General features: G+C 46.0%; 1 protein-coding gene across 3 annotated transcripts in view; it reads right to left on the bottom strand.

Moving 5' to 3' along the window:
- LOC140391911 (microtubule-associated tumor suppressor candidate 2-like) overlaps window positions 1-24,603 on the bottom strand; it is a 766,862-nt gene that overhangs the window by 15,876 nt on the left and 726,383 nt on the right. For all 3 annotated transcript variants that reach the window (XM_072476954.1, XM_072476953.1, XM_072476955.1), the window contains 3 exons: window positions 21,354-21,459; window positions 13,729-13,802; window positions 4,147-4,245 (listed from right to left, as the gene is read on the bottom strand). In XM_072476954.1, the coding sequence (XP_072333055.1) occupies window positions 4,147-4,245; window positions 13,729-13,802; window positions 21,354-21,459 (279 nt within the window). The remainder of the gene's footprint in view (window positions 1-4,146; window positions 4,246-13,728; window positions 13,803-21,353; window positions 21,460-24,603) is intronic.

Raw genomic sequence — 24,603 nt, 5'->3', positions numbered from 1 at the left:
CGCGGTCTCCAGCGGCGAGTGCGGACCGCAACCACAGACTTCTCCACAGGCCCTGTGCGGCCAGCGGTCGCCACCACCTCCATATCCCAGGGCCACGTGCACCGCCATCTATTTCAGCGGACACCACTTTGGAAGGATGGGCGCCGCATTTTGTGCACCCCCAGCCATGTGCGACCAATGGGAGATGCCATCTTAGATGAACCCCCAGGACCCCAGCTCGGCTGACCACACACTGCCCAAACAGAACTCTCAACTGCTGCGATTGGCCTCGGTGAGTTTGGATCAGTCTCGGCCTCGAACACTCTCAACTGCTACAACGACCGTATTCATCAACGGGCACGAGACGTCCTGCCTAATCGACTCTGGGAGCATGGAGAGCCTTATTCACCCCGACACGGTAAGGCGCTGTTCTCTCCTCATCCACCCCGTTAATCAAAAAATCTCACTGGCCTCCGGTTCCCACTCAGTGGAGATAAAGGGGTTTTGTGTAGCAAACCTCACAGTCCAGGGAAGAGTTCAAAAATTTCCGTCTGTACGTCCTCACCTCTGCGCGGCTGCACTCCTGCGTTTAGACTTCCAGTGTAACCTTCAAAGTCTGACCTTCCAATTCGGCGGCCCTATACCCCCCTTGCTGTCTGCGCCCTGCAATCCTTAAGGTCGACGCGCCTTCCCTGTTTGCGAACCTCACCCCGGATTGCAAACCCGTCGCCACCAGGAGCAGACGCTACAGTGCCCAGGACCGGATCTTTATTAGGTCAGAGGTCTAAAGGCTACTGAGGGAAGGGGTCATTGAAGCCAGTAACAGCCCCTGGAGAGCTCAAGTAGTGGTGGTAAAGACCGGGGAGAAGCATAGGATGGTCATCGACTACAGCCAGACCATCAACAGGTTTACGCAGCTGGACGCGTACCCTCTCCCCCGCATATCCGACCTGGTAAACAGGATCGCGCATTATAAGGTCTTCTCCACGGTGGATCTCATTGGGTACTGTTGGGGTGGAGGTCAGCTTCTATGCCCTGTGCCTCGGCATGGCGGGGGGACCTACTTGATTTCTGACTCTTGAGAAGGTGAAATTTGAGCTGAGGGGGATGAAGGAGGAGTTCTACAATTCATGGGGACTGTACATTATGCACTTTCGAGAACTGGTTGCCATTGAACACTGGGGAGGGGGGAGGTGGGGCTATTGCTGCACGTCTTTTTGATTGACTTAACTTTTACCTGGAATACATGGGTAGGTATTTTGGTCTGTATATTGAGTGGGGTGTTGTTTCGGGGGGATTGTTTTTTTGTTTGTTTCTCTTTTGTTGTTTATTTGACAAAAATGTTAAAAATGTGGAGAATAAAAACATTTTTAAAAAATAATTCTTTTGATTCAAGCAATCATGACATGGTGTCTGAGGGTGCCCTCTGACCTCAGGAAATCCATTAATTAAGAAAAAATATGTACAACAACAATGTATATTAATAAGGCATCTTGGATTCTCCCAACATGGGACTATGTCCCCACGCTGGTGTTTCACTCTGAAGATTCCTGTGAAAAAGTGCAGCCGATTCACTGACCTGCAGGGGCTAGCAGGGACCCAGTGTGATTCATGCAGCTTTAGCTGTGGATACCGGCCCACGCACTTGCGGTTTTGAGTCCGCCCATGCGCACGGCGGCGGCCTCCAGCGGGGGCGCCGAGCGCCATGGTGGACTCGGACCGCAGAGGCAGATTTAAAATGTAGACCCCCTGGTTGGCCGTGCGACCAAAGACCCAACCCCGCTGATCTGTCCCCGGCCGCCTATAAGCCCCCACCCGGTGTCCGATCTCCCCGTCCCCTACCAGGGAGGCCGCGGACTGAGTCCGCAGCCGACACGTGAGCATCCCGACTGGCGATAGGTGGTTAGAACCACGCCGTCGGGAACTCGGCCGGGCGGGAGTGGAGGATTGCTAGGCGGGCCTCTGGCAATGGACCCCCAGCCGCGCGGAGTACTCCGCGAACACGACGATTCTCGGGTCCCGGAGAATCGCCAGAACCTCATAGTGGGGTCAAATCTGACATCAAGCTTGCGGGCAATCAGGTTTAGTCCCAGACAGTTGCCAGAAAGGGGGATGTAATCGGTAACTGAGGAACGGAATTTGGATTGGGAATCAAAAGCAATGTTTTCAGTCTTCCCAACATGTAATTGGGATATTTAACTTAATTTGGAATAGTAAATATTTAATGTGGCTTTTAATCATGTAAATCAGACAGACTATTTTTCATTCGCATATAGCAAAATCTTACAAATAGGAATAAGAATTAACCAGTTATCATTGGTAGTGATGTTGCTTGAGGAAGAAAATAAGGAGAATCACTACTCTTCCTCCAACGATGCTCTGGAATCTTTAACATCCACGCAAGTCACAAGAGAGGTAATTTATTGTCTGATCCAAAAATTAGCACTTCCCAAAATGTAGCAATATTGGAGTGTCAGCCTATTCAGCTCCTGGAATGGGAAGGAACCCATATTCCTCTAAGAAAGAGGAGAGGCTACTGCTGTAACAACATTTGGTGGCTGTGTCACCCTGCTGTTGCTACAGGAAAAGAGCTCCAGGGTTTGACCTTGAAGAAAAATGCTTCAGCTATTTGGTACACATTTATTATTTGAATGGGAAATGTATTTAGTTCTACAGATGGCCTGTGTGATAGCCTGCAAGGTGGTGGAGACTTAACAGTAAAGGAAGGAGGTGACTTTGAATACCACTGGCAAAGGCATCTGTGGAAAGAGATTGTATGAAACTGAGCTTACAGCATATCATAAAGCTGTGCAACTTGTGGACGTTCATCCCTCTGATCACAGAAGTCCATGTTATGTTTGGGCTTTTAGGTCTGTTGCTAGAAAAGTTATTCTGATTCTATCCGACGTTCCTTTGGTAACAGTGCACCTAGGGAAATCATAGGGCTGGAATTTCACTGTTGAGACAGGTAGCTTGAGTCGGGAAAGTTTCCGAACTGACCCGCCACCTAGGAGAAAAAGCCCCCGAATGTTATGATATTTTATTCAAACCCCACATCAAAGATGGCAATTCCTTTAATAAAAATGCAAACTCTGCTGAAATTCTAGTAGCTTTTGGAAACCAAGCATTCATAAAAAGTCATTCGAGAGATGTCAAGAAACCATTATTGAAAGTGCTAGAACAGAAGCTGCACCACCTGACCTGTCAACAAAATCAATGCAGCTCAGTTTGTTTACATCTCCTGCATAAATTCAAGACTTTCACACTGCAGATTAAGGCTCTTGCAACAGCCAAAATGTGGTCTGTTTGAACTCACCCTTTTGTGAATCACGCCCTGCCCATTTCCCCAACTGGCAAAAATTGGACCTGTCAGAAATGGGGGTGAGACATTTGTTTTCCGGTCTTGCACCATTTAAAAAAATCTGCTGAGCTTTCCCAACTCCGTGAAAATCCAAGCTGCAATACAGGATGGGATATCGGACTGAAACTCAGAACATGGACAATTGCAAAGTAGTACACTCGAGTATGCAACTTGGCATTGCAATGAAGTGCTTGCATGATTTCTTTCAATTGGCGGAACATTTCAACCAGGAAATGATACAGTGCAGCAAGAACATGAACCAATTATTTAGTGAAGAAATGCTCACTCGCATGCTTATGCTCGCAGGATAATTCCTGTGCATTGGAATTGACAACCTACCTATATATATATTAGATATTAACCTCACCCAGCTGGAAGGGATAAGATGGTCCGATGTGTTTGCATGTGCTGTATCACTGAGTAGTGGGATACAATTTCAGTCTTCCAATCTGCTGCGTCTTCACTGCCTCAGCAATATAATTTTGCATAACCAATGGACCTAATATCAATTACAAGCCAACGCCAAGGACGACTACAGGGTGCCCCACCAGTTTGTTGTGCAGTCAACTGAGAATTTTAGGACCTACAGTGCCTATTTTGTGCTCCAGTGCTAGCCTGCAGAAAGGGAGGTACAATGGATGCAATTGTGGATACCACACAGTAAGTTACACATCCACCCTTGTGATTACAATTGGGTGTGTGACATGGAGACAAAAAGGGGAGGAAAATAGGATATTAAATAAAGAATATTCATCCATTCATCCATTTCTTAGTTATCACAAACACACATTTCAGGCAGTATTTACCTCAAGCTGCTCATCTGTACTTCTCCTTAAGGCCTCTTCAAATCGTTTTGCTTTGTCCTTCAGTGAGCGATTCTGAAACGTCAATGTGTCAACTTGATCCTTGAATGCGGAAACAAAAATCAAAATTTTATGTTTCCAAATTTGAAATGGTAAATTGTGGAACCGTTTTGTTTTAAAATGGCAATTTTTCACGTGCAAAGTGCCTTTATGTCAATAGGACATCAATTGCTCTTCTTGGACTGAATTGGCTGGAGTGAGTGCTGTGCAGGCTCTGACAATTATTACTCTGCTGCCCAGCCAAAGAGGATCCTGAAGCTACGTATTTCCTTCCTGCAGTGAACCGCATAGCATGGAAAATGGAAATGCTGCAGGAAGCCTGTTAAGAACAGGTGTGCAAAAAATTATTGCCTTATCTTCATCTTCTTTGTGATACCAGAAAATATCTTTCTCATTTAGGGCCACGTATCAAACACTTTGATGACGCAGGGCCTTGGTTGGAGAACTCCTTCCATGAAAATTTTAACGAAGATATAAACAGAACAAAATGCAGGAAAAATACAGGATAGAATCTTCCAACCATTCACGCTGGAGCTATCCTCCTGGTCCTACCGACGGTGCACCCGCCCCCTGGTTTCCTGGCGGTGAGGGTGCATTTGACGGGAAACCCCGTCAACAACAGGGGGACCAGAAGATCCTGTCATCGGCCAATGGCGGGCCACAGATTGTGCGGAAAATCCGCACCCCCCATAGTTAACGTCTCAGGTCTGTGACTTTTCATCCTTCATCATTTCCAGCATCTTCTGTTTTTATTTCAGATTTCCAGCATCTGCAGTAGTTTGCTTTCAAATTTTACCTGAGTTTTTGCTGAAGGGGGCATTCAATCCCACATGGGACTGCCCTTACTTACCTGAGCCTATAGCGGAACCACAGCTCTTCAACATAAGATGCAGTTTTGTCTACATTTCTCCTTTGCTCCATTTTCAAGGAATCTGTCACTACCGCCAACAATGACAAAAACTTATATTTATCTATCACCTCATTGAGCCGGTTAAAATCCTGCATTTCCTTCTCTAACAGCATTCCTGTCATAACAGTCTACCTACACCTCAGGGACTGCAGCGGTTCAAGAAAGCAGATATCACCACCTTCTGAATGTGAGGTAGAGTTAATGTTCCCTCGTGCTCAAGTTGGAATTGGGGTTTTACTTGTTTAATAGATTGCACTTATTGCTGAATAGGCTGCACCAAATATAATGGCACTGTGGTGTTGTAGCATAGGGAGCACTGTGCTGAACACAATAAACTTGGAGTCAAAGAAGTCAAGACCTGCTTTCTAGTTTTTATTATAGAGTTACCATCGGAGTTTAACAATGGTAGCACAAGATGGATTCATTTGTGAGTAAAAAGGATTGCAAACTAAGATTTCTTTGTATGTGGCAGAAATCAGCTTTTCTGGTTAGCTATAGATGAGGTAGATAAAAGGTTTAATTGTGAAACATTAAGAGTAATTGACTAAATCAGTTTGGTCGAATTGAGTGAATTATAAATTAGTTGAAGCCAAATCACAGCTTTAAAGAAGGCGAAACTTTAAGATAACGATCTTCTTAAAAATCACTTGTCGGGATGGAAAAATCCATTCCGGAATCAATATAACTTCTTTCTGAAACCTATGCCTTTGCTGCTGCCTTTGCTATCGCCATTTTTCTTTTGTTTAAATCAATCAGTAATTTTGTACTGCGTATTATGATTTGAAGAATTACCACGATTTGTATTTTAAACTCAACTATTCGCTAAAGACAATCAAACTGACCTAAGTTTGTTTAGCCACCAAGAGTTTACCAGTAGACACTAAAGCTGACAATAAAGTTCAACAAAACTTTGCCAAAAACCACAGCCTGAATTTCTGTTATTTGGGAACGAAGAAGGGATAACGCATATCCAGGATTCCGAACAGACACACGCATCCATCAGTATGAATGGCTATATTCTGAATTCTCACCTTGAAAAGTGATTTAGAGCAACTTGGAAAACAACTGGCTGAATCCAATGTTAGGATATCGGACCAGCCACCAACATTTGTCAGGGTACTGGCAAAAGCCCCAAACAATTTTATTAATTTGTAAAACTGAGAGGAAAGGATACTAAGATATAAACAGAACAAAATGCCAGACAAATATAGGCCAGAATCCTGCAGCCATTCACACCGGTGGGATCTCCTGGTCCTGTCAACGATGCACCCCGCCCCTGGTGGTGAGTAATGACTCTAACCAATAAGTATCTTTTACGTTAAAACAAAGTTTAAGTTAAATACAGAATTAACCACATTAACATCAAAGAAAATCACAATTATCACTGAAACAATTCTTAAAAACAAGGAAAAACTTAAACTTACTATCTGTACCTGCTACTAACTCCAATTAAGCAACCCAATACAGTTCAAATGCCACATATAAACAAAATTAACAAACAGATTACTTGCTTAGTTGTGTAGAGATATTTGTGTAGAGATAGGGCAGCACAGTAGCACAAGTGGTAGCACTGTGGCTTCACAGCGTCAGGGTCCCAGGTTCGATTCCCCGCTGGGTCACTGTCTGTGCGGAGTCTGCACATTCTCCCAGTGTCTGCGTGGGTTTCCTCTGGGTACTCCGGTTTCCTCCCCGTCCAAAGATGTGCAGGTTAGGTGGATTGGCCATGATAAATTGCCCTTAGTGACCAACAAGTTTAGGAGGGGTTATTGAGTTATTGGGTTACGGGGATAGGGTGGACGTGAGGGCTTAAGTGGGTCGGTGCAGACTTGATGGGCCGAATGGCCTCCTTCTGCACTGTATGTTCTATGTTCTATTTGGAGCGAGAGACCCTTTCAGGACCAGAACCAGTACACTTCTGCTGAATCTAGCAGCATTTGGCAAAACTGCTGTTCAACTTAAAATCCTTCTGTCTTGTCAGGCTCAAATCCTATGACAAATGGCAAAACTACAGACAGACCTGCCGCCTTCCATTAATTATATCATCTGCATCCTACTATGATGTCCTGATCAGCTAGGGCTAAACACAACCCCTCTTAAATTATCTCCCTAAAGGCAATTAAAACAATGTTCCATTAGCTTCTATATGTAAACGCGTAAATGGTTAGAAATCATGGTTACCTCACTTTTTATGACTTCTTAATTACAGTTTTAGCAGACACACACAGTCTAGATATATGAACCTAGGTTCTTTAATAATATTACTGCAACAAATATATACCTTAACCCAGGCTTTTAAAAACTTTACTGAAACAGATATAAAATACAATATATATCAATTTTTACCATCATCGCACCAAGCTTGGAATGTCAGGGTATGGCTACTCACCATTGTTTTCTGCACCCCGTAGAGGCTGCAATTTTAGTAATTTCCTGTCCTGACGAGCTTGTCAGTGCAGGAAGACCGCTCGCGAATCGGAGTGCCATTTCTAAAGGCAGCCCCGATCTTTTGTGACCCCCTCAGTGATTCCACCACAGCCTCCAAACCTCCCTGCTTCTCCTAACTGACCTCTTACCTCACTCACCTCTAATAGGTAAGGCACCACCGAGCCCGACCCTTGGCATGGGCAACCTGGCACATGGGCACCGCCAGCCTGACACCATGGCAGTGCCCCTTTCAGTGCCACCCAGACAGCCTGGAAGTGCCAGGGTGGCAGTGCCAAGGTGCCCAGGTGCCAGCAGGAGTGTCAGGGTACCACCCTGACCTGTCCCAGAGCACCCGGGGGTCTCTAATGGCCCGGGAGATCCGCCCAGGTGCAGTTCCGACTGGTCCACGTTTGTGGAAACCAGTGCTTAACGGCACCTTGGAGAGATCTCCCAGCCGTTACGTCCCGAGCTCCGGGTGAATCTGACAAACGCATATTTAAACGAATCGATAGGCTCATTTAAATATGCTGATCTGGATCACACCCAGTGAGGGTGAGATCCAGGTTGCGATGTCATGTGTGGTTTGGTTGGATCTCATGAGATGTATTGAGCCTCTCGCGAGCTTCAACGGCCTTTTGTGAAATCAAATCGGGGGCATGAGATCTGCAAATTGTGCCCATTATTAATTTTCATGGATAAGATTTACCAAAAGGATGACTCATTAAGTACTTATGAGGCTTGGTCATATTTTGACAAATTTAGAAAGTCAGAGGAGAGCTCTATAGAAGACTGCATAATGGAATTTAACAGATTGTATACAGGGCTGCAAAAAATCCATCTAGAAATTCCTCAAACAATGCTGCCGTTCAAGTTATTGGACTGTACTAAAGTTACAAATATGGATAGGCTTCCGAGGGCATTGCAGTCGATGTTGTCTACATGGACTCGAGCAGGGTCTTTGACAAGGTACTACATGCTAGGTTGTTGCACGAGGTTAAATCTCACAGGATCCAGGGTGAGGTAACCAATTTGATAAAAATTGGCTTGACGACAGCGTGGTTGCAGAGGGTTGTTTTTCAAACTGGAGGCGTGACCAGTAGTGTGCCTCAGGGGTCAGTGCTGGGTCCACTGTTACCGGTTATTTATATTAATTAATTGGATGAAAATTTAGGAGGCATGGTTAGTAAGTTTGAGGATGACACCAAGATTGATGGCATAGTGGAAAGTGAAGAAGGTTATCTGTGACTACAACGGGATCTTGATCAATTGGGCCATTGGGCTGATGAATGACAGATGGAATTTAATTTGGATAAATGTGAGGTGATGCATTTTGATCGATCGAATCGGGGAAGGACCTACTCAGTTCATGAAGGAAGGGAGTTGGGGAGAGTTATAGAACAAAGAGATCTAGGAATAGAGGTTCATAGCTCCTTGCAAGTGGAGTCACCGGTGGACAGGATGGTGAAGAAGGCATTCGGCATACTTGGTTTCATTGGTCAGAACATTGAATACAGGAGTTGGGACGTCTTGTTGAAGTTGTACAAGACAGTAGTAAGCCAAAGAGAAAATGCTGGAAAATCTCAGCAGGTCTGGCAGCATCTGTAGGGAGAGAAAAAAGCTAACGTTTCGAGTCCAGATGACCCTTTGACCTCCCTACAATGCTGCCAGAGCCGCTGAGATTTTCCAGCATTTTCTCTTTGGTTTCAGATTCCAGCATCCGCAGTAATTTGCTTTTATTTTTAAGACATTAGTAAGGCCTCACTTGGAATACGGTGTACAGTTCTGGTCACCCTATTATAGAAAGGATATTATTAAACTAGAAAGAGTGCAGAAAAGATTTACTAGGATGCTACAGGGACTTGATTGTTTGAGTTATAAGGAGAGGCTGGATAGACTGGGACATTTTCCCCTGGAGCGTAGGAGGTTTAGGGGTGAACTTATAGAGGTCTATAAAATAATGAGAGGCCGAGATAAGGTAGATAGTCAACATCTTTTCCAAAGATAAGGGAATCTAAAACTAGAGGGCATAGGTTTAAGGTGAGAGGGGAGAGATACAAAAGGGTCCAGAGGGGCAGTTTTTTCACACAGAGGGTGGTGAGTGTCTGGAATGAGCTGCCAGAGGCAGTAGTAGAGGTGGGTACAATTTTATCTTTTAAAAGCATTTGGACAGTTATATGGGAAAGATGGGTATAGAGAGATATGGGCCAAATGTGGGCAACTGGGACTAGCTTAGTGGTTAAAAACTGAGTAGCATGGACAAGTTGTGCCGAAGGGCCTGTTTCCATGCGGCAAATCTCTATGACTTCCCGCTTTCGAACCCAGTGTTACATGAATGCTGCATTTGTTTACGTTGTGTTGTAATTTGAGGGAATGATTTCAGGTACTTGCAGGTGCGGGATTTCGTACGCAGATTGGTACCATCCTTCCCACGCCTCCCACCAAGGGGGATCCAGGACAGGGTAGTTTCCAGAGGAGAGGTGGGAGAGGGGAGAGTCTCCGACATTTATAAAGAATTAATGGGAGCAGAGGAGGCACAGACCGAAGAACTGAAGCTTAAGTGGGAGGAGGAGCTCGGGGGGTGGGGGGGGGGGTGGGGGGGGGGGGGGGGGTGGGGGGGGGATAGAGGACGGCATATGGACAGATGCTTTGAGTAGAGTAAACACGACCGCAACATGCGCCAGGCTCAGTCTGATCCAGTTCAAGGTTGTACATGACGGTGGCCCGGATGAGCAAATTCTTTGGGCTGGAGGACAAATGTGCTAGATATGCTGGAGGACCAGCGAAGCATGTACACATGTTCTGGGCGTGTCCTAAACTAAGGGGGTACTGGCAGGGATTCGCAGACGTCATGTCCCGAGTATTGAAAACTAGGGTGGCAATGAGTCATGAGCTGGCAATGTTTGGGGTTTCGGAGGATCTGGGAGGCCAGGAGGAGAAAGTCTTGGCCTTTGCTTCCCTGGTAGCCCGGCGACGAATACTGTTGGCATGGAGGGACTCAAAGCCCCGAAGTCTGAAGTATGGCTTTCGGACATGGCAAGCTTTCTCGGGCTGGAGAAAATTAAGTTTGCCTTGAGAGGATCGCTGTCAGGGTTCGCCCGGAGGTGGCAGCCATTCGTTGACTTCTTCGCGGAGAATTAATCGTCAGCAGGGAAGGGGGGGCTTAGGGTAGCGTAGAGTAGGGGGTGGCTTAGGCAGGTTCTTGGGAGAGGGGAGCCGATGCTTGCATTATGTCTTATTTGCTTTTTGTACACTACGGTATAATGTTGCTGTTTTATATGCCAAAAATACCTCAATAAAATTGTTTATTAAGAAAAAAAGTTGTATTGTAATTTAAGAATGAAGCAAGTTTGTTGTCAGAAACAGTTCTCTCTTTATAGATCAGCGTTCTTTGTAATTTTGCGCTGTCAAATGCTTCCTGTAAATGTGCTGGAACAACTATATGTTCTTCACTCCTCTGCATTTCCGAATCTTCGCAGGCATTAGCCCAGTTTTGTTACTCTCTATATCACGGTTACATTAAAAGTTACAGATCTGAACTCACGCAAAGAATCCTGACTGCGGCAGGGAACACAGTTGCGAGTATTTCATTATCCAGTGACTGATTCTTTCAGGCACTGGCTACATAGTGCTCACAGTAAATTCAGATACATTACGGAGCACTCTTGTTCGGTTAAAGCAGGGCCGTATGATGCATGATATGGCATTGCAGCACAGTGGTTAGAACAGTTGCTTCACAGTTCCAAGGCCCCCGGTTCGGTCCCTGGTTCGATTCCCGGCTTGGGTCACTGTCTGTGCGGAGTCTGCACGTTCTCCCCGTGTCTGCGTGGGTTTCCTCCGGATGCTCTGGTTTCCTCCCACAGTCCAAAGATGTGCAGGTTAGTGGATTGGCCATGCTAAATTGCCCTTAGTGTCCAAAAAGGTTAGGTGGGGTTACTGGTTATGGGGATAGAGTGGAGGTGTGGGCTTGGGTAGGGTGCTCTTTCCAGGGTCGGTGCAGACTCGATGGGCCGAATGGCCTCCTTCTGCACAGTAATTTCTATGATTCATGCTTTCATGACAGAGCTGAAGAACAGTATTTTAAATTCCAAGGTAGTGACTTCCTGCTCCAGTTCGTGTTGGGCAGATTTGGCGGAGTGGGGGGAAAGTATTGGCAGAAGGCCGTAAGCATGTTTCCTGGCAACAAAAATGCAGGATAGGACCGTTCTCATCTCCAGTCAGTGGCGGGCCGCATTCACTGCTGTTCAACGTCAGAAATATCATTATAAAACATTACATATCATTATCGCTGGAATCATATTCACACGTTAAGTAAAGTGTCCATGGCAGCGAGGTGTCAGAACAGTGCGATGTATGACTGGTTTCAAAAGGTGTGCACCTGGCGTGCAGAACGCTGACCGGAGCTCGGAAGTGAGTGCATTCAGGCTGGCGCAGTGCTCACGGAGTGGCTCCATGTCTTCACGGTGGAGGGGTTACGATCAGATCAGCCAGCATTTTACTGAATGGCGGAGCAGGCTTGGGGGGATCGAGTGACCTTCCCCTGCTCCTAGTTCATATCCACGTATTTTTTCAATTCTGCATACAAGAGACTCGGCCGGTCTTTGAATGTTGCCAGAACAAAACTCATATGTCAACCGACCCCTGGTCAGCCAAATATTCCACCTCTCACATATGTTGAAGAGGAGATTCTGTTGAGCACTTCGCATACCTTGGCATCTACCTCTCTCTGGAGACCACCATCGACGAGTCGATCTAATAGCGGCGCCAGCTCAGCCTTTTACAAACTACAGCAACAACTTCCGCAAGTCAACCAAAGTCCTCGTATACAGAGCAGTTGTCATCGCCACACTCCTGTACTGCAGTGAGACACGCACCGGGAATCAGTGACACATAGGAATGCTGGAAAAATTCCATCAGCAATGCCTCTGCACATCCTCTGGATCAACCAAACATTGGTGTCCTTCTTGAAACCAGCTGCACAAGCATTCAGATAAAACTCAACTTTGATGGGTTTGATACTGTGTCTGCATGGTCATAAAGCACCTCCCCGTGCCACGGCTGGGGAGGAGCCAGAAAATGCTTTGTAGGCACTGAAGCCTCCTTGAAGGGCAGTGGCATTGACATTAATGACTGGGAACAGTTTGCTGTCAATCATTTAGAATGATGACAAATTTTCCATCGAGCTGAATCACACTTTGAGTCACAACGTCTAAATAATGAGGCAGAGGTGGCAGGGGAGGAAAGAAAATGAAGGAAATCTTTCACTCTGGATCCCACAACCCTTTGGGATACCCTTCCCCATGTGCCCCAAAATATGTGGGTCATTAATTGACCTGTTCAGTCACACGTAGACACATGATAAAAACTCGCGACCCTGGGTAGACATCATCCTCGAATTGAGGGACAGCCGTTAACGACGTACTTTGTTGAAACGTTTGACCACTCAGCCTAATATTACCGTATGTGGCTCAGTATCAAATATTGCTTTGTGGTGCTCCTCTGAAGTGCTTTGGGATGTTTTGTTACCAATCTGGTGTCCTAAATGTTCCTTTTCTCCCTTCGCCGACACCCTCTCCATTGCTGAAGGAAATCACGGTGTGAGAACTGTGGGCCTAAGCCTGGATTCTACAACTCAGCAATAAAGCACAGTGAAGTGTGGCCATTTGCCCAGTGCATTTTGCGCTTTCAAAATGTCCCTGTCTTCAGGAGAAAAATTGTTTCATGGCCGAAAAGACACACAAGTCGCATTGGTCACATATCATACACAAATGACAAAATTACTTTCATCATACAGCTACATGTTTGTAAATATGGGAAAAGATTTGCAAAACATTTTTTTGAAACACAGGCCCTAAGTAATAAATAAACCATATACCAACAAACATACTTTTCCATATTTTTGTGAGGACCACGAAGAGTCCAGCTTGAGTTTGTTGGGCCAAACAGAAATCAGATGCTGCCAGACCTGCTGAGATTTTCCAGCATTTTCTCTTTCACCAGCAGTTCACTACTGGTTCCCTCTCTAGCCGGTACCATACGGGCCAGCTCTGTTTATACAGCTGAAAGATTAACGATTCCCCACCCACTTATCGGGGGAGATCATATTCCCCAAGACTCGAGGGGTAACCAATTGTCCCCAGCCAATAGGATCCGGGCAGGTTACAACACATTTATGGTCCATAGAGAGTACCAACCTGAAGGGAGAGTCTTAGTTTTTCAAAATCCTCTTCGAGTGTGATCCTCTCAAATTCATGGATGGCTTTTAGTTCTGAAAGAAAAAATGCTACAGGTGAAATTTCACTGAACAAATGCTTAAGAAAAGGTCAAATTCGCTAAAGGAGGAATGAGATTGAACTGCATATGATAACTAGATTGAGATGACAGTAACAGGCCTATTGACATTTAGTCAACTTCCTATTGTTGAATGCCATGATTCTCCTCAATTTGCTGTTCTCCAATAAGAACAAGGCTTTTTAAAAAAAAGGATATGTTATTCCAAACACATTCAACAAAATAACAGAAGCTTAACATTCAATCAAAGTATACATTCCCCCCCTTTCACCCCCGTGACAAATACTCCTTGAAGGGACATGAATGGCCTCCACCGGACCTTGAAGCCCTCCTCTGACTGCCCCTTGGTAACTCAAACCTCTCCCGCAGCTCCTCTAGCCCAGCAAACCTACCCCCCCCCCCCTCCACCACGAAAAACATGTCACTGACCCGCCCAGCCCCATCTCCCTCCACTGCCTCTACATCCCATCCACCCCCTCTCCGGCGTGGACCTATGATTCCCACACAATGGCGTCAACACCGGCATGTGACCCACTTTAAAGTGCCTCCCCAGCTAGTTCCATATTTTTATGGACAACTCCACCATTGGGCTTCCTCGGAGCGAGTGGCAACGGGGTCAATAAGAACAGGTTTTGTTGGTGAATCTTCCTTCGCAGTTTTAAGTTCCAGAATAATCTTTCCTGCCAGTTTCAGAGCCTTATCCATCCATCAATGCCCTTTTGAGGGTTCATCTAATATAAATACAGCCACATAAACACAGTAGCTACAAGAGCAGGTCAGAAGCTGGGAATTCTGTAGCGAGTAATTCATTTCCTGACACTGCAGAGCCTGTCCATCATCTCTCAGGCACAAGTCAGGAATGTGATGGAATAATCTCCCTCAGCCTGGATGAACGTAACTTCAACAACACTCAAGAAGCAGGACTAAGCAACTTCTTGATTGGCACCCCATCCACAAACATTCACCCCGTCAACCATTTACGTAGAATGGCAGCAGTGTGTACAATCTACAGGTTGCAGAGCAGTAACTCACCAAGGTCCCTTCGATCTTCCAAACCTATGACCGCTATCACCTATAAGAACGAGGGCAGCAGATACACGGGAAAACCACGACCTGGACATTCCCCTCCAAGCCACACAGCATGCAACTATATCACCGTTCCTGCCCTGTCGCAGGACCAAAACCTATAACTTTCTCCCTAACTGGGTGCAGTTCCTGTGAGGCTAGGCGAAGTATGAATGGAACTGACTCCATTTCTCCTAACACCCCACACACAGACAAAAAGCTTTTACTTCTGGTTTGGCTCTGCAGTACCAAATTTTCCACTGGCCCCCATCCCCAATTGGCAAGTTGCCTAGGAAAGCACATTGGGCTGGATTCTCCGTCACATCGGGAACTCCGCTACCAGCGGAGGGTGGTAGAGTATCCAGTGTCGGCAGAAAACGGGGCGCCAATCCCATTCCGATGCTCCAGTCCCTCGCTGGCGTCAGAACTGAGGTTCACGCCCCACGCTAGCGGGATGTTGCATATAGAACATAGAACATTACAGCGCAGTACAGGCCCTTCGGCCCACGATGTTGCGCCGACCTGTGAAACCACTCTAAAGCCCATCTACACTATTCCCTTATCGTCCATATGTCTATCCAATGACCATTTGAATGCCCTTAGAGTTGGCGAGTCCACTACTGTTGCAAGCAGGGCATTCCACGCCCTTACTACTCTCTGAGTAAAGAACCTACCTCTGACATCTGTCCTATATCTATCTCCCCTCAATTTAAAGCTATGTCCCCTCGTGCTAGACATCATCATCCGAGGAAAAAGGCTCTCACTGTCCACCCTATCCAATCCTCTGATCATCTTGTATGCCTCAATTAAGTCACCTCTTAACCTTCTTCTCTCTAACGAAAACAGCCTCAAGTCCCTCAGCCTTTCCTCATAAGATCTTCCCTCCATACCAGGCAACAATCTGGTAAATCTCCTCTGCACCCTTTCCAATGCTTCCACACCCTTCCTATAATGCGGCGACCAGAATTGCACGCAATACTCCAAATGCTGCCGCACCAGAGTTTTGTACAGCTGCAACATGACCTCATGGCTCCGAAACTCAATCCCTCTACCAATAAAAGCTAACACACCGTACGCCTTCTTAACAACCCTCTCAACATGGGTGGCAACTTCCAGGGATCTATGTACATGGACACCGAGATCGCTCTGCTTATCCACACTGCCAAGAATCTTACCATTAGCCCAGTACTCTGTCTTCCTGTTATTCCTTCCAAAATGAATCACCTCACACTTTTCTGCATTAAACTCCATTTGCCACCTCTCAGCCCAGCGCTGCAGCTTATCTATGTCCCTCTGTAACTTGTAACATCCTTCCGCACTGTCCACAACTCCACCGACTTTAGTGTCATCTGCAAATTTACTCACCCATCCTTCTACGCCCTCCTCCAGGTCAATTATAAAAATGACAAACAGCAGTGGCCCCAAAACAGATCCTTGTGGTACACCACTAGTAACTGGACTCCAGTCTGAACATTTCCCATCAATCACCACCCTTTGTCTTCTTCCAGCTAGCCAATTTCTGATCCAAACTGCTAAATCACCCTGAATCCCATGCCTCCGTATTTTCTGCAGTAGCCTACCGTGGGGATCCTTATCAAATGCTTTACTGAAATCCATATACACCACATCAACTGCTTTACCCTCATCTACCTGTTTGGTCATCTTCTCAAAGAACTCAATAAGGTTTGTGAGGCACGACCTATCCTTCACAAAACCGTGTTGACCATCTCTAATCAAATTATTCCTTTCCAGATGATTATACATCCTATCTCTTATAAACCTTTCCAAGATGTTGCCCCCAACAGAAGTAAGGCTCACTGGTCTATAGTTACCGGGGTTGTCTCTACTCCCCTTCTTGAACAAAGGGACAACATTTGCTATCCTCCAGTCTTCTGGCACTATTCCTGCAGACAAAGATGACTTAAAGATCAAAGCCAAAGGCTTAGCAATCTCCTTCCTAGCTTCCCAGAGAATCCTTGGATAAATCCCATTTGGCCTATAGGACTTATCTATTTTCACACTTTCCAGAATTGCTAACACCTCCTCCTTATGAACCTCAAGCACTTCTAGTCTAGTAGCCCGAATCTCAGTATTCTCCTCGACAACATTGTCTTTTTTCTGTGTGAATACTGATGAAAAATATTCATTTAGCACCTCTCCTATGTCCTCGGACTCCAAGCACAACTTCCCACTACTGTCCTTGACTGGCCCTACTCTTACCCTAGTCATTTGTTTATTCCTGACATATCAATAGAAAGCTTTAGGGTTATCCTTGATCCTACCTGCCAAAGACTTCTCATGTCCCCTCCTGGCTCTTCTTAGCTCTCTCTTTAGGTCCTTCCTAGCTAACTTGTAACTCTCGAGCGCCCTAACTGAACCTTCATGTCTCATCTTTACATAAGCCTCCTTCTTCCTCTTGACAAGTGTTTCGACTGCTTTAGTAAACCACGGTTCCCTTGCTCGACCACTTCCTCCCTGCCTGACAGGTACATACTTATCAAGGACACGCAGAAGCTGTTCCTTGAACAAGCTCCACATTTCCATTGTGCCCATCCCCTGCAGTTTTCCTCTCCATCCGATGCATCCTAAGTCTTGCCTCATTGCATCATAATTGCCTTTCCCCCAGATATAACTCTTGCCCTGCGGTATATACCTATCCCTTTTCATCACTAAAGTAAACTTAATCGAATTGTGGTCACTATCACCAAAGTGCACACCTACCTCCAAATCTAACAACTGTCCTGGTTCATTACCCAGTACCAAATCCAATATGGCCTTGCCTCTCGTTGGCCTATCTACATACTGTGTCAGGAAACCCTCCTGCACACATTGGACAAAAACAGACCCATATAAAGTACTTGAACTATAGCGTTTCCAGTCAATATTTGGAAAGTTAAAGTCCCCCATAACAACTACCCTGTTGCTTTCGCTCCTATCCAGAATCATCTTTGCAATCCTTTCCTCAATATCTCTGGAACTTTTTCGGAGACCTATAGAAAACCCCTAACAGGGTGACCTCGCCTTTCCTGTTTCTAACCTCAGCCCATACTACCTCAGTAGATGAGTCCTCATCAAACGTCCTTTCTGCCACCGTAATACTGTCCTTGACTAACAATGCCACCCCTCCCCCTCTTTCACCACCTTCCCTGAGCTTACTGAAATATCTAAACCCAGGCACCTGCAACAACCATTCCTGTCCCTGCTCTATCCATGTCTCCGAAATGGCCACAACATCGAAGTCCCAGGAACCAACCCATGCCGCAAGTTCACCCACCTTTTTCCGGATGCTCCTGGCAGTGAAGAAGACACACTTTAAACCACCTTCCTGCCTGCTGGTACACTCCTGCAACTTTGAAACCTTACTCATGACCTCACTACTCTCAACCTCCGGTATACTGGAGCTACAATTCAGGTTCCCAAGCCCCTGCTGAACTAGTTTAAACCCTCCCGAAGAGCATTAGCAAATTTTCCCCCAGGATATTGGTACCCCTCTGGTCCAGGTGTAGACCATCCCATTTGTAGAGGTCCCACAGACCTAGAATGAGCCCCAATTATCCAGAAATCTGCACCATCCCTGTAGCCACGTGTTCAACTCCTCTCTCTCCCTATTCTTCATCTCGCTATCACGTGGCACGGGTAACAACCCAGAGATAATAACTCTGTTTGTCCTAGATCTAAGTTTCCACCCTAGCTCCCTGAATTCCTGCCTTACATCCCTATCCCTTTTCCTACCTATGTCGTTGGTACCTATGTGGACCACGACTTGGGGCTGCTCCCCCTCCCCCTTAAGGATCCCGAAAACACGATCCGAGACATCACACACCCTGGCACCTGGAAGGCAACACACCAACCGCGAGTCTCTCTCGTTCCCACAGAATCTCCTATCTATCCCCCTAACTATGGAGTCGCCAATGACTAATGCTCTACTCCTCTCCCCCCTTCCCTTCTGAGCAACAGGGACAGACTCTGTGCCAGAGACCTGTCCCCCATGGCTTACCCCTGGTAAGTCGTCTCCCCCAACAGTATCCAAAGCGGTATACTTGTTACTAAGGGGAACGACCACAGGGGATCCCTGGACTGACTGCTTCCTCCCAGCCCCTCTCACCGTCACCTATCTATCTTGATTCTTCGGAATAACTACATCCCTGAAGCTTCTATCTATGACCACATCTGCCTCCCGAATGATCCGAAGTTCATCCAGTTCCAGCTCCAGTTCCCTAACGCGGTTTCTGAGGAGCTGGAGATGGGTGCACTTCCCACAGATGAAATCAGCATATGGGTCATTAAGACTCATTCACATCCTATTAACGGGCCGGGTACCATATTCTCTGGACCCTTGTAATTCCTGGTCCTCTGGGCCGGGAATCACGTGGACGAGAATTGGTGCAGGTCTTGACAAGCATGCACCTGGTGCGGGGACTTCACGGGGGGTGAAGGGGGTAACTATTTAAAGGAGTTGCCCCCAAAGTCCATTGAAGGGCCACTCTCTTCCCCCCCCCCACAATGCAAGACCTGCCAACCCCACCAGACCCGCCACCATCCCCACCCACCAGAGATCCCCTTGTTAAAGGGACCCCCTAGTTTAAAGAGACCACCACCGTAGACCTCCCCTAGAAACCCCCTAATTAGAGACCTCCCTTTATTTTACAAGGCTATGATTGACTGTTTCCACATACATCCAGCTGTCTGCAATGTTCCAGTCATCTCCATTCACGCTTGAGTGACTTTGAAGTAGTCAGCTGTGAAACTAACAGAAAGCAGTTGACTCTCTTTGATATGGTCCAGGAGTTGTCAATCAACATTTGAATTTTGTAAACGTTGTGGTTAGATTCACAGCTGACTATTTCAAAGTCATCCATGAAAGGAGATGAATGGAACAATGCTGACAGCTGGGGTGTGCGGAAGCTGTCAATCACAGCCTAGTAACATCAATATCAAAGAGAAATGGCTTGCAGATCAAAGATCTTCGGGGGTTTAAACTCAGTTGACTGATTTTCTCTTTCCAGGAATTGACAGGTGCTGCTTCCTCTGCCTGAGCCAGCAGGTTTATTGCTCAGGTGAGTGTAAAACAGTGATTTTTCTTTCACTGCCACTGTTTGAACTGCTCTTTAGCTTTCAGACAGGAGTCTTTCCTCTAGGGGGCTTCCAGATGGGATTTCTCGTCGGAGCGCTTTCCAGACAGGGGTCTCCATTCTGGGTGGGGGTGAGAGGGGGGGGGGGCTGAATTGCATTGCTGGGGGCAAGGTGAACCAGCTGCCGTACCTTGCTATCAGGCCACCTGCTCAAAATGGCGGCCCGATAGCGGGATTCCCTCGCAATCCTCGCCATGCAAAAATTTGCATGCCTAAGGATTGGGACTTGATTACTGAATTACGGTCCTCTGGGCCGGGATCGCAAATCAGATACATTTCAGCACTGGCGAATGGAGAATCCTGCCCACTGAATGCTGACAGCTCAAGATGAGTCTCAATCATGGAACTGCCTCTTGATGGTGCCGGCAAGAGGATGGGTTACCTCTGCTATTGGCCAAGTGCTGGCAAATGGGATTAGGTAGGTAAGTCAAGCGCAAACTCGATGGGCCGAAGGGTCTCCTCTGCACTGTGATTTTGTGATTCTCTATCTTGCCCACTATTTTCATTATTTACACTATCTGAAAGATTTGTTCTGATAAATGAAAGTAAAACCCCTTTTTGATCGACACAGACACAAGAAAATACACCCGGTATTTCCTAATGGTCAGGTATTTGGCGTATTATCCATTAAAACCTTCAAATGACTCATCATTAATGATTCTCCAAGACAAATCATTAATACTCCAAAATGTACATCACAAAGTTGTTGAATTTCTCTTTTTAAAATAATTTTCATTTCTCCTTATGGCCTAGTGGGTATTAGCACCATCCAGTGTCGGATTCAGCTTTACAGAACAGAAAAGGTTGGGTTTGATTTGAGGTTCGCACCATGTTGATCTCAGCAGCCAATGGGCTTCTGGAGTTAGTTTCAATCCCCTTCTGCAAAAGAGAGTTCAAACACCAGGTGCAGCTCTGACACCCTCCAACTAATCGTCTGCACAAGAATGACCGCTCGGAATAAGGCACAAGAACGTTTTGAGCACACGTCAAACCTTTGGAAGTCAGAATTATTTATCGAGTTTGAAGATAAACACGCAGTAAGCACAAGTATTTCAGTCGTCCACAGAATCACCCGTCAAACCTCCTAAAAACAAAATCAAATGAACTGTGCAGATCTTTCACCATAAAAAGATCAGGAAGAAGAATGTGGGCAACAGTGGTGCAAAATATTACTTACAGAATGCCAGACTGCTTTACAATTAGTCTCATTAATGTTGTTTCAACAATTGCTTACTGCAAATTTCTCCTAGGGATCTCCCGTACTCTTGTAAACATTTTTCTATCAGTGCTTTCAGTAATATCCCACACAGCAAGTTAATCCTATGCATTACCTTCAAGTTTCTTTTCATGTTCATCTTGCAGAATAGTTATTGTAACAGTGTGATTGTTCTCTACATCTGTGATTGCACTGGTATGGGTAGCTGACATTTCTTCCATCTGATGAAACACAAGAATAAAACAGCTGTAAAACAATTCCCCGCCAACCCCCCAAAGTCCCTATTTGCGAATATCTCAACTGATTATTTCAGCAAGCAATTCCTCCTATACTTATTATCAAACACTAATTTGTTATATGAATATAACAGCTCATATTGGAACATTAAAGCGACAACATTTTCTGGATAAGGTGCAAAATGTCTGAAGCTGCAAATGTATAATTGGAGATGTCCCAATGTGATCATTTAGTGACACACCAATTCTGACAAAAATATTATGATTGCGACTCATCACAAATGGTGGTTTGATGGGTTAGAAGCAAAGAAATACTGAACAATGTGTGGATGGGGCAATGTGACGAGGCTATCAGCAGACTGTCACTTTAACTGCAGCTTCTGGGCTTCAATGCAGCTCAGGCTAATGAGGCAAAAGGCTTGTTTCTTCTCTGGCTTTGAAAAAAAGTTGACAAGCCATTGGACAAAACTAAATGGCACCGGGTGGCAATGTCAGTCACTACAAGAATGGGGTGAGATATTGAAATGTTACAGAGGTGCAATGGGATTATGTATCTGAAGTTATCTGTTGGTGAAGGGGACAAAGAGATTTACATTTAATTTAACATGTGCATAACAGCACATTACTGACTTGGGAATATCTTTCCACAGATATCCTCCTATTTTGATGCAATCAAGTATTGCTTTCCTGGTGACAAAGGCACATTCAAAACATATAAATGCTCAATTTTTTCATAAAAGTTTGAATGCATTTGAATGCCATCCTGGCTTCATAAATGGAAGAGTCAAGATGGCAGCCACTTAGACTTAATTGTACAAAGTACTAAAAATGCAAGGAAATAAATTTATTCATCAAAATCATTATTCTAAGTACCCAATGAAGGATAGTGAGTGATCTAACTTATTTAACATGTGAAGAATATCTTCAGAATTCATCCATGTCTTGGAGCTATTATGCTTTCTGCAAACAAGAAGTAAGCCTGGTAACACATTGTTCAATATTGTGCACTATCTTTTTCTATTCTCACCAACACTGTGCTTTTAAAAAAAATATTTTATTGAAGCATTTGTAATTTTTACAATTTAACATTTTGACATTTCTAAAACAACCACGCGGGGCGACGCACAAAATGCCCCCTAAATTAACAACACACAATAAACCACGTACCCCACTACTCCCAATTCCCAATTACCCGTACACTAAATTCCCTGTCCTTATTTAACATTACCATGCCTCATATTTTCCTCCCCCCTTTTTCCCTTTCCCCCCTTACTGCTAACGTTCAGTTTTTGTTAACGAAATCGATGAACGGCTGCCAACTCCGGGCGAATCCCTGTTTGATCTTCTTAAAGCAAACTTGATTTTTTTCCAGATTGAGAAACTCTACCATATCGCTGACCCACACTCCTGATTTCAGGGGCTACGAATCCCTCCATCTCAGCAAGATCCGTCTCCGGGCCACCAGAGAGGAGAAGGCCAGAATATCAGCCTCCCTCCCTCCCCCTTTGTCCCCGGATCTTCCGACACCCCAAATACTGCTAAATCTGGACTCGGAGTTACCCTACCTTCCAGGACTTCCGACATAACATCTACAAATTCCTGCCAGAATTCCCTCAGTTTCGGACATGCCCAAAACATATGAACATGGTTGGCCGGGCTACCCTCACACCGCCCACATCTGTCCTTCACGTCCTCGAAGAACCTACTCATCCGGGCTACCGTTATGTGGGCCCTGTGGACTACCTTGAACTGAATCAAGCTGAGTCTAGCACAGGATGAGGATGGATTTACCCTTTTCAAGGCTTTTTCCCACAGTTCAGTTTCCAGCTCCCCTCCCAACTCCTCTTCCCACTTCCTCTTCACCTCTCTGATAGGGGCCCGTTCCCACTCTAACAATTCCCTGTATATATCCGAAACCTTCCCATCTCCAACCCCTGTTTTTGACAGAACTTTATCCCATAGTCCCCTCAAGAGGAGGCAAAGAAAGCTTGGGACCTGTCTCCGTACAAAGTCCTGCACTTGAAGATACCAAAACCCGTTCCCTCCCAGCAAGTCAAACTCCTCCTCTAATGTCTCCAAGGTCGGGAAGCACTCCTGGATGAATAGATCCCCAAACCTTTCAATCCTTGCCCGCTGCCATAACTTAAAGCCCCCATCCAGCCCCCCGGGACAAACCGGTGATTGTCACAGATCGGTGACCACACTGACGCCCCCTCCAGTCTCATATGCTGCCTCCATTGCCCCCACATCCTCAGGGCTGCCACCGCCACAGGACTTGTGGAGTACCGAGCCGGCGAGAACGGTAGGGGCGCCGTCAGTAAAGCCTCCAGACTCGTACCTTTGCAGGATGCTGCCTCCATCGCTCCCAGACCGACCCCTCCCCCACTACCCACTTCCTGACCATCGATATGTTGGCAGCCCAGTAATAGTTAATAAAGCTCGGGAGAGCCAATCCCCCTTCCCTGCGGGCCCATTCCACGAGTGCCCTCTTGACTCTCGGGGTTTTACCCGCCCATATAAACCTCGATATCCCCACATTCATACTTCTGAAAAAAGCCTTTGGGACAAAAATCGGGAGACATTGAAAAAAGAAAAGCTATCTTGGAAGGACAGTCATCTTCACCGTCTGAACCCTCCCCGCCAGCGGGAGCATGTCCCATCTACAAAAATCCCTTCTCATTTGATCCACTACTTTGCCCAAATTTAACTTGTGAAGCTTCCCCCAATCCTTGGCCACTTGAATTCCCAGGTATCTAAAACTCTTCCCAACCACTTTAAAAGGTAGCTCCTTCAGCCTCCTTTCCTGCACCCGTGCCTGAATCATGAACATCTCGCTTTTTCCCATGTTTAACCTATAGCCTGAAAATCGCCCAAATTCTCCTAATACCTCCATGATTTTGGTCATCCCCCCACCAGGTCCATGATATAAAGCAGCAAATCGTCCACATAGAGAGAGACCCTGTGCTCCACCCCCCCCCCCTCCCCCCCCCCCCGCCCCCCCCGCTCACTATTCCCCTCCAGGTATTTGCTGTTCTCAGAGCCATTGCTAAGGGTTCTATGGCCTTGGCAAACAGTAATAGGGAGAGCGGGCATCCCCGCCTTGTCCCCCGACAAAGACTAAAGTATTCT

The sequence above is a fragment of the Scyliorhinus torazame genome, chromosome 15 (genome assembly GCF_047496885.1).
Source record: "Scyliorhinus torazame isolate Kashiwa2021f chromosome 15, sScyTor2.1, whole genome shotgun sequence".
NCBI classification, from domain to species: Eukaryota; Metazoa; Chordata; class Chondrichthyes; order Carcharhiniformes; family Scyliorhinidae; genus Scyliorhinus; species Scyliorhinus torazame.
Note: the sequence above shows the minus strand (reverse complement) of the source record. Positions and strands in the feature narration are given on the sequence as shown.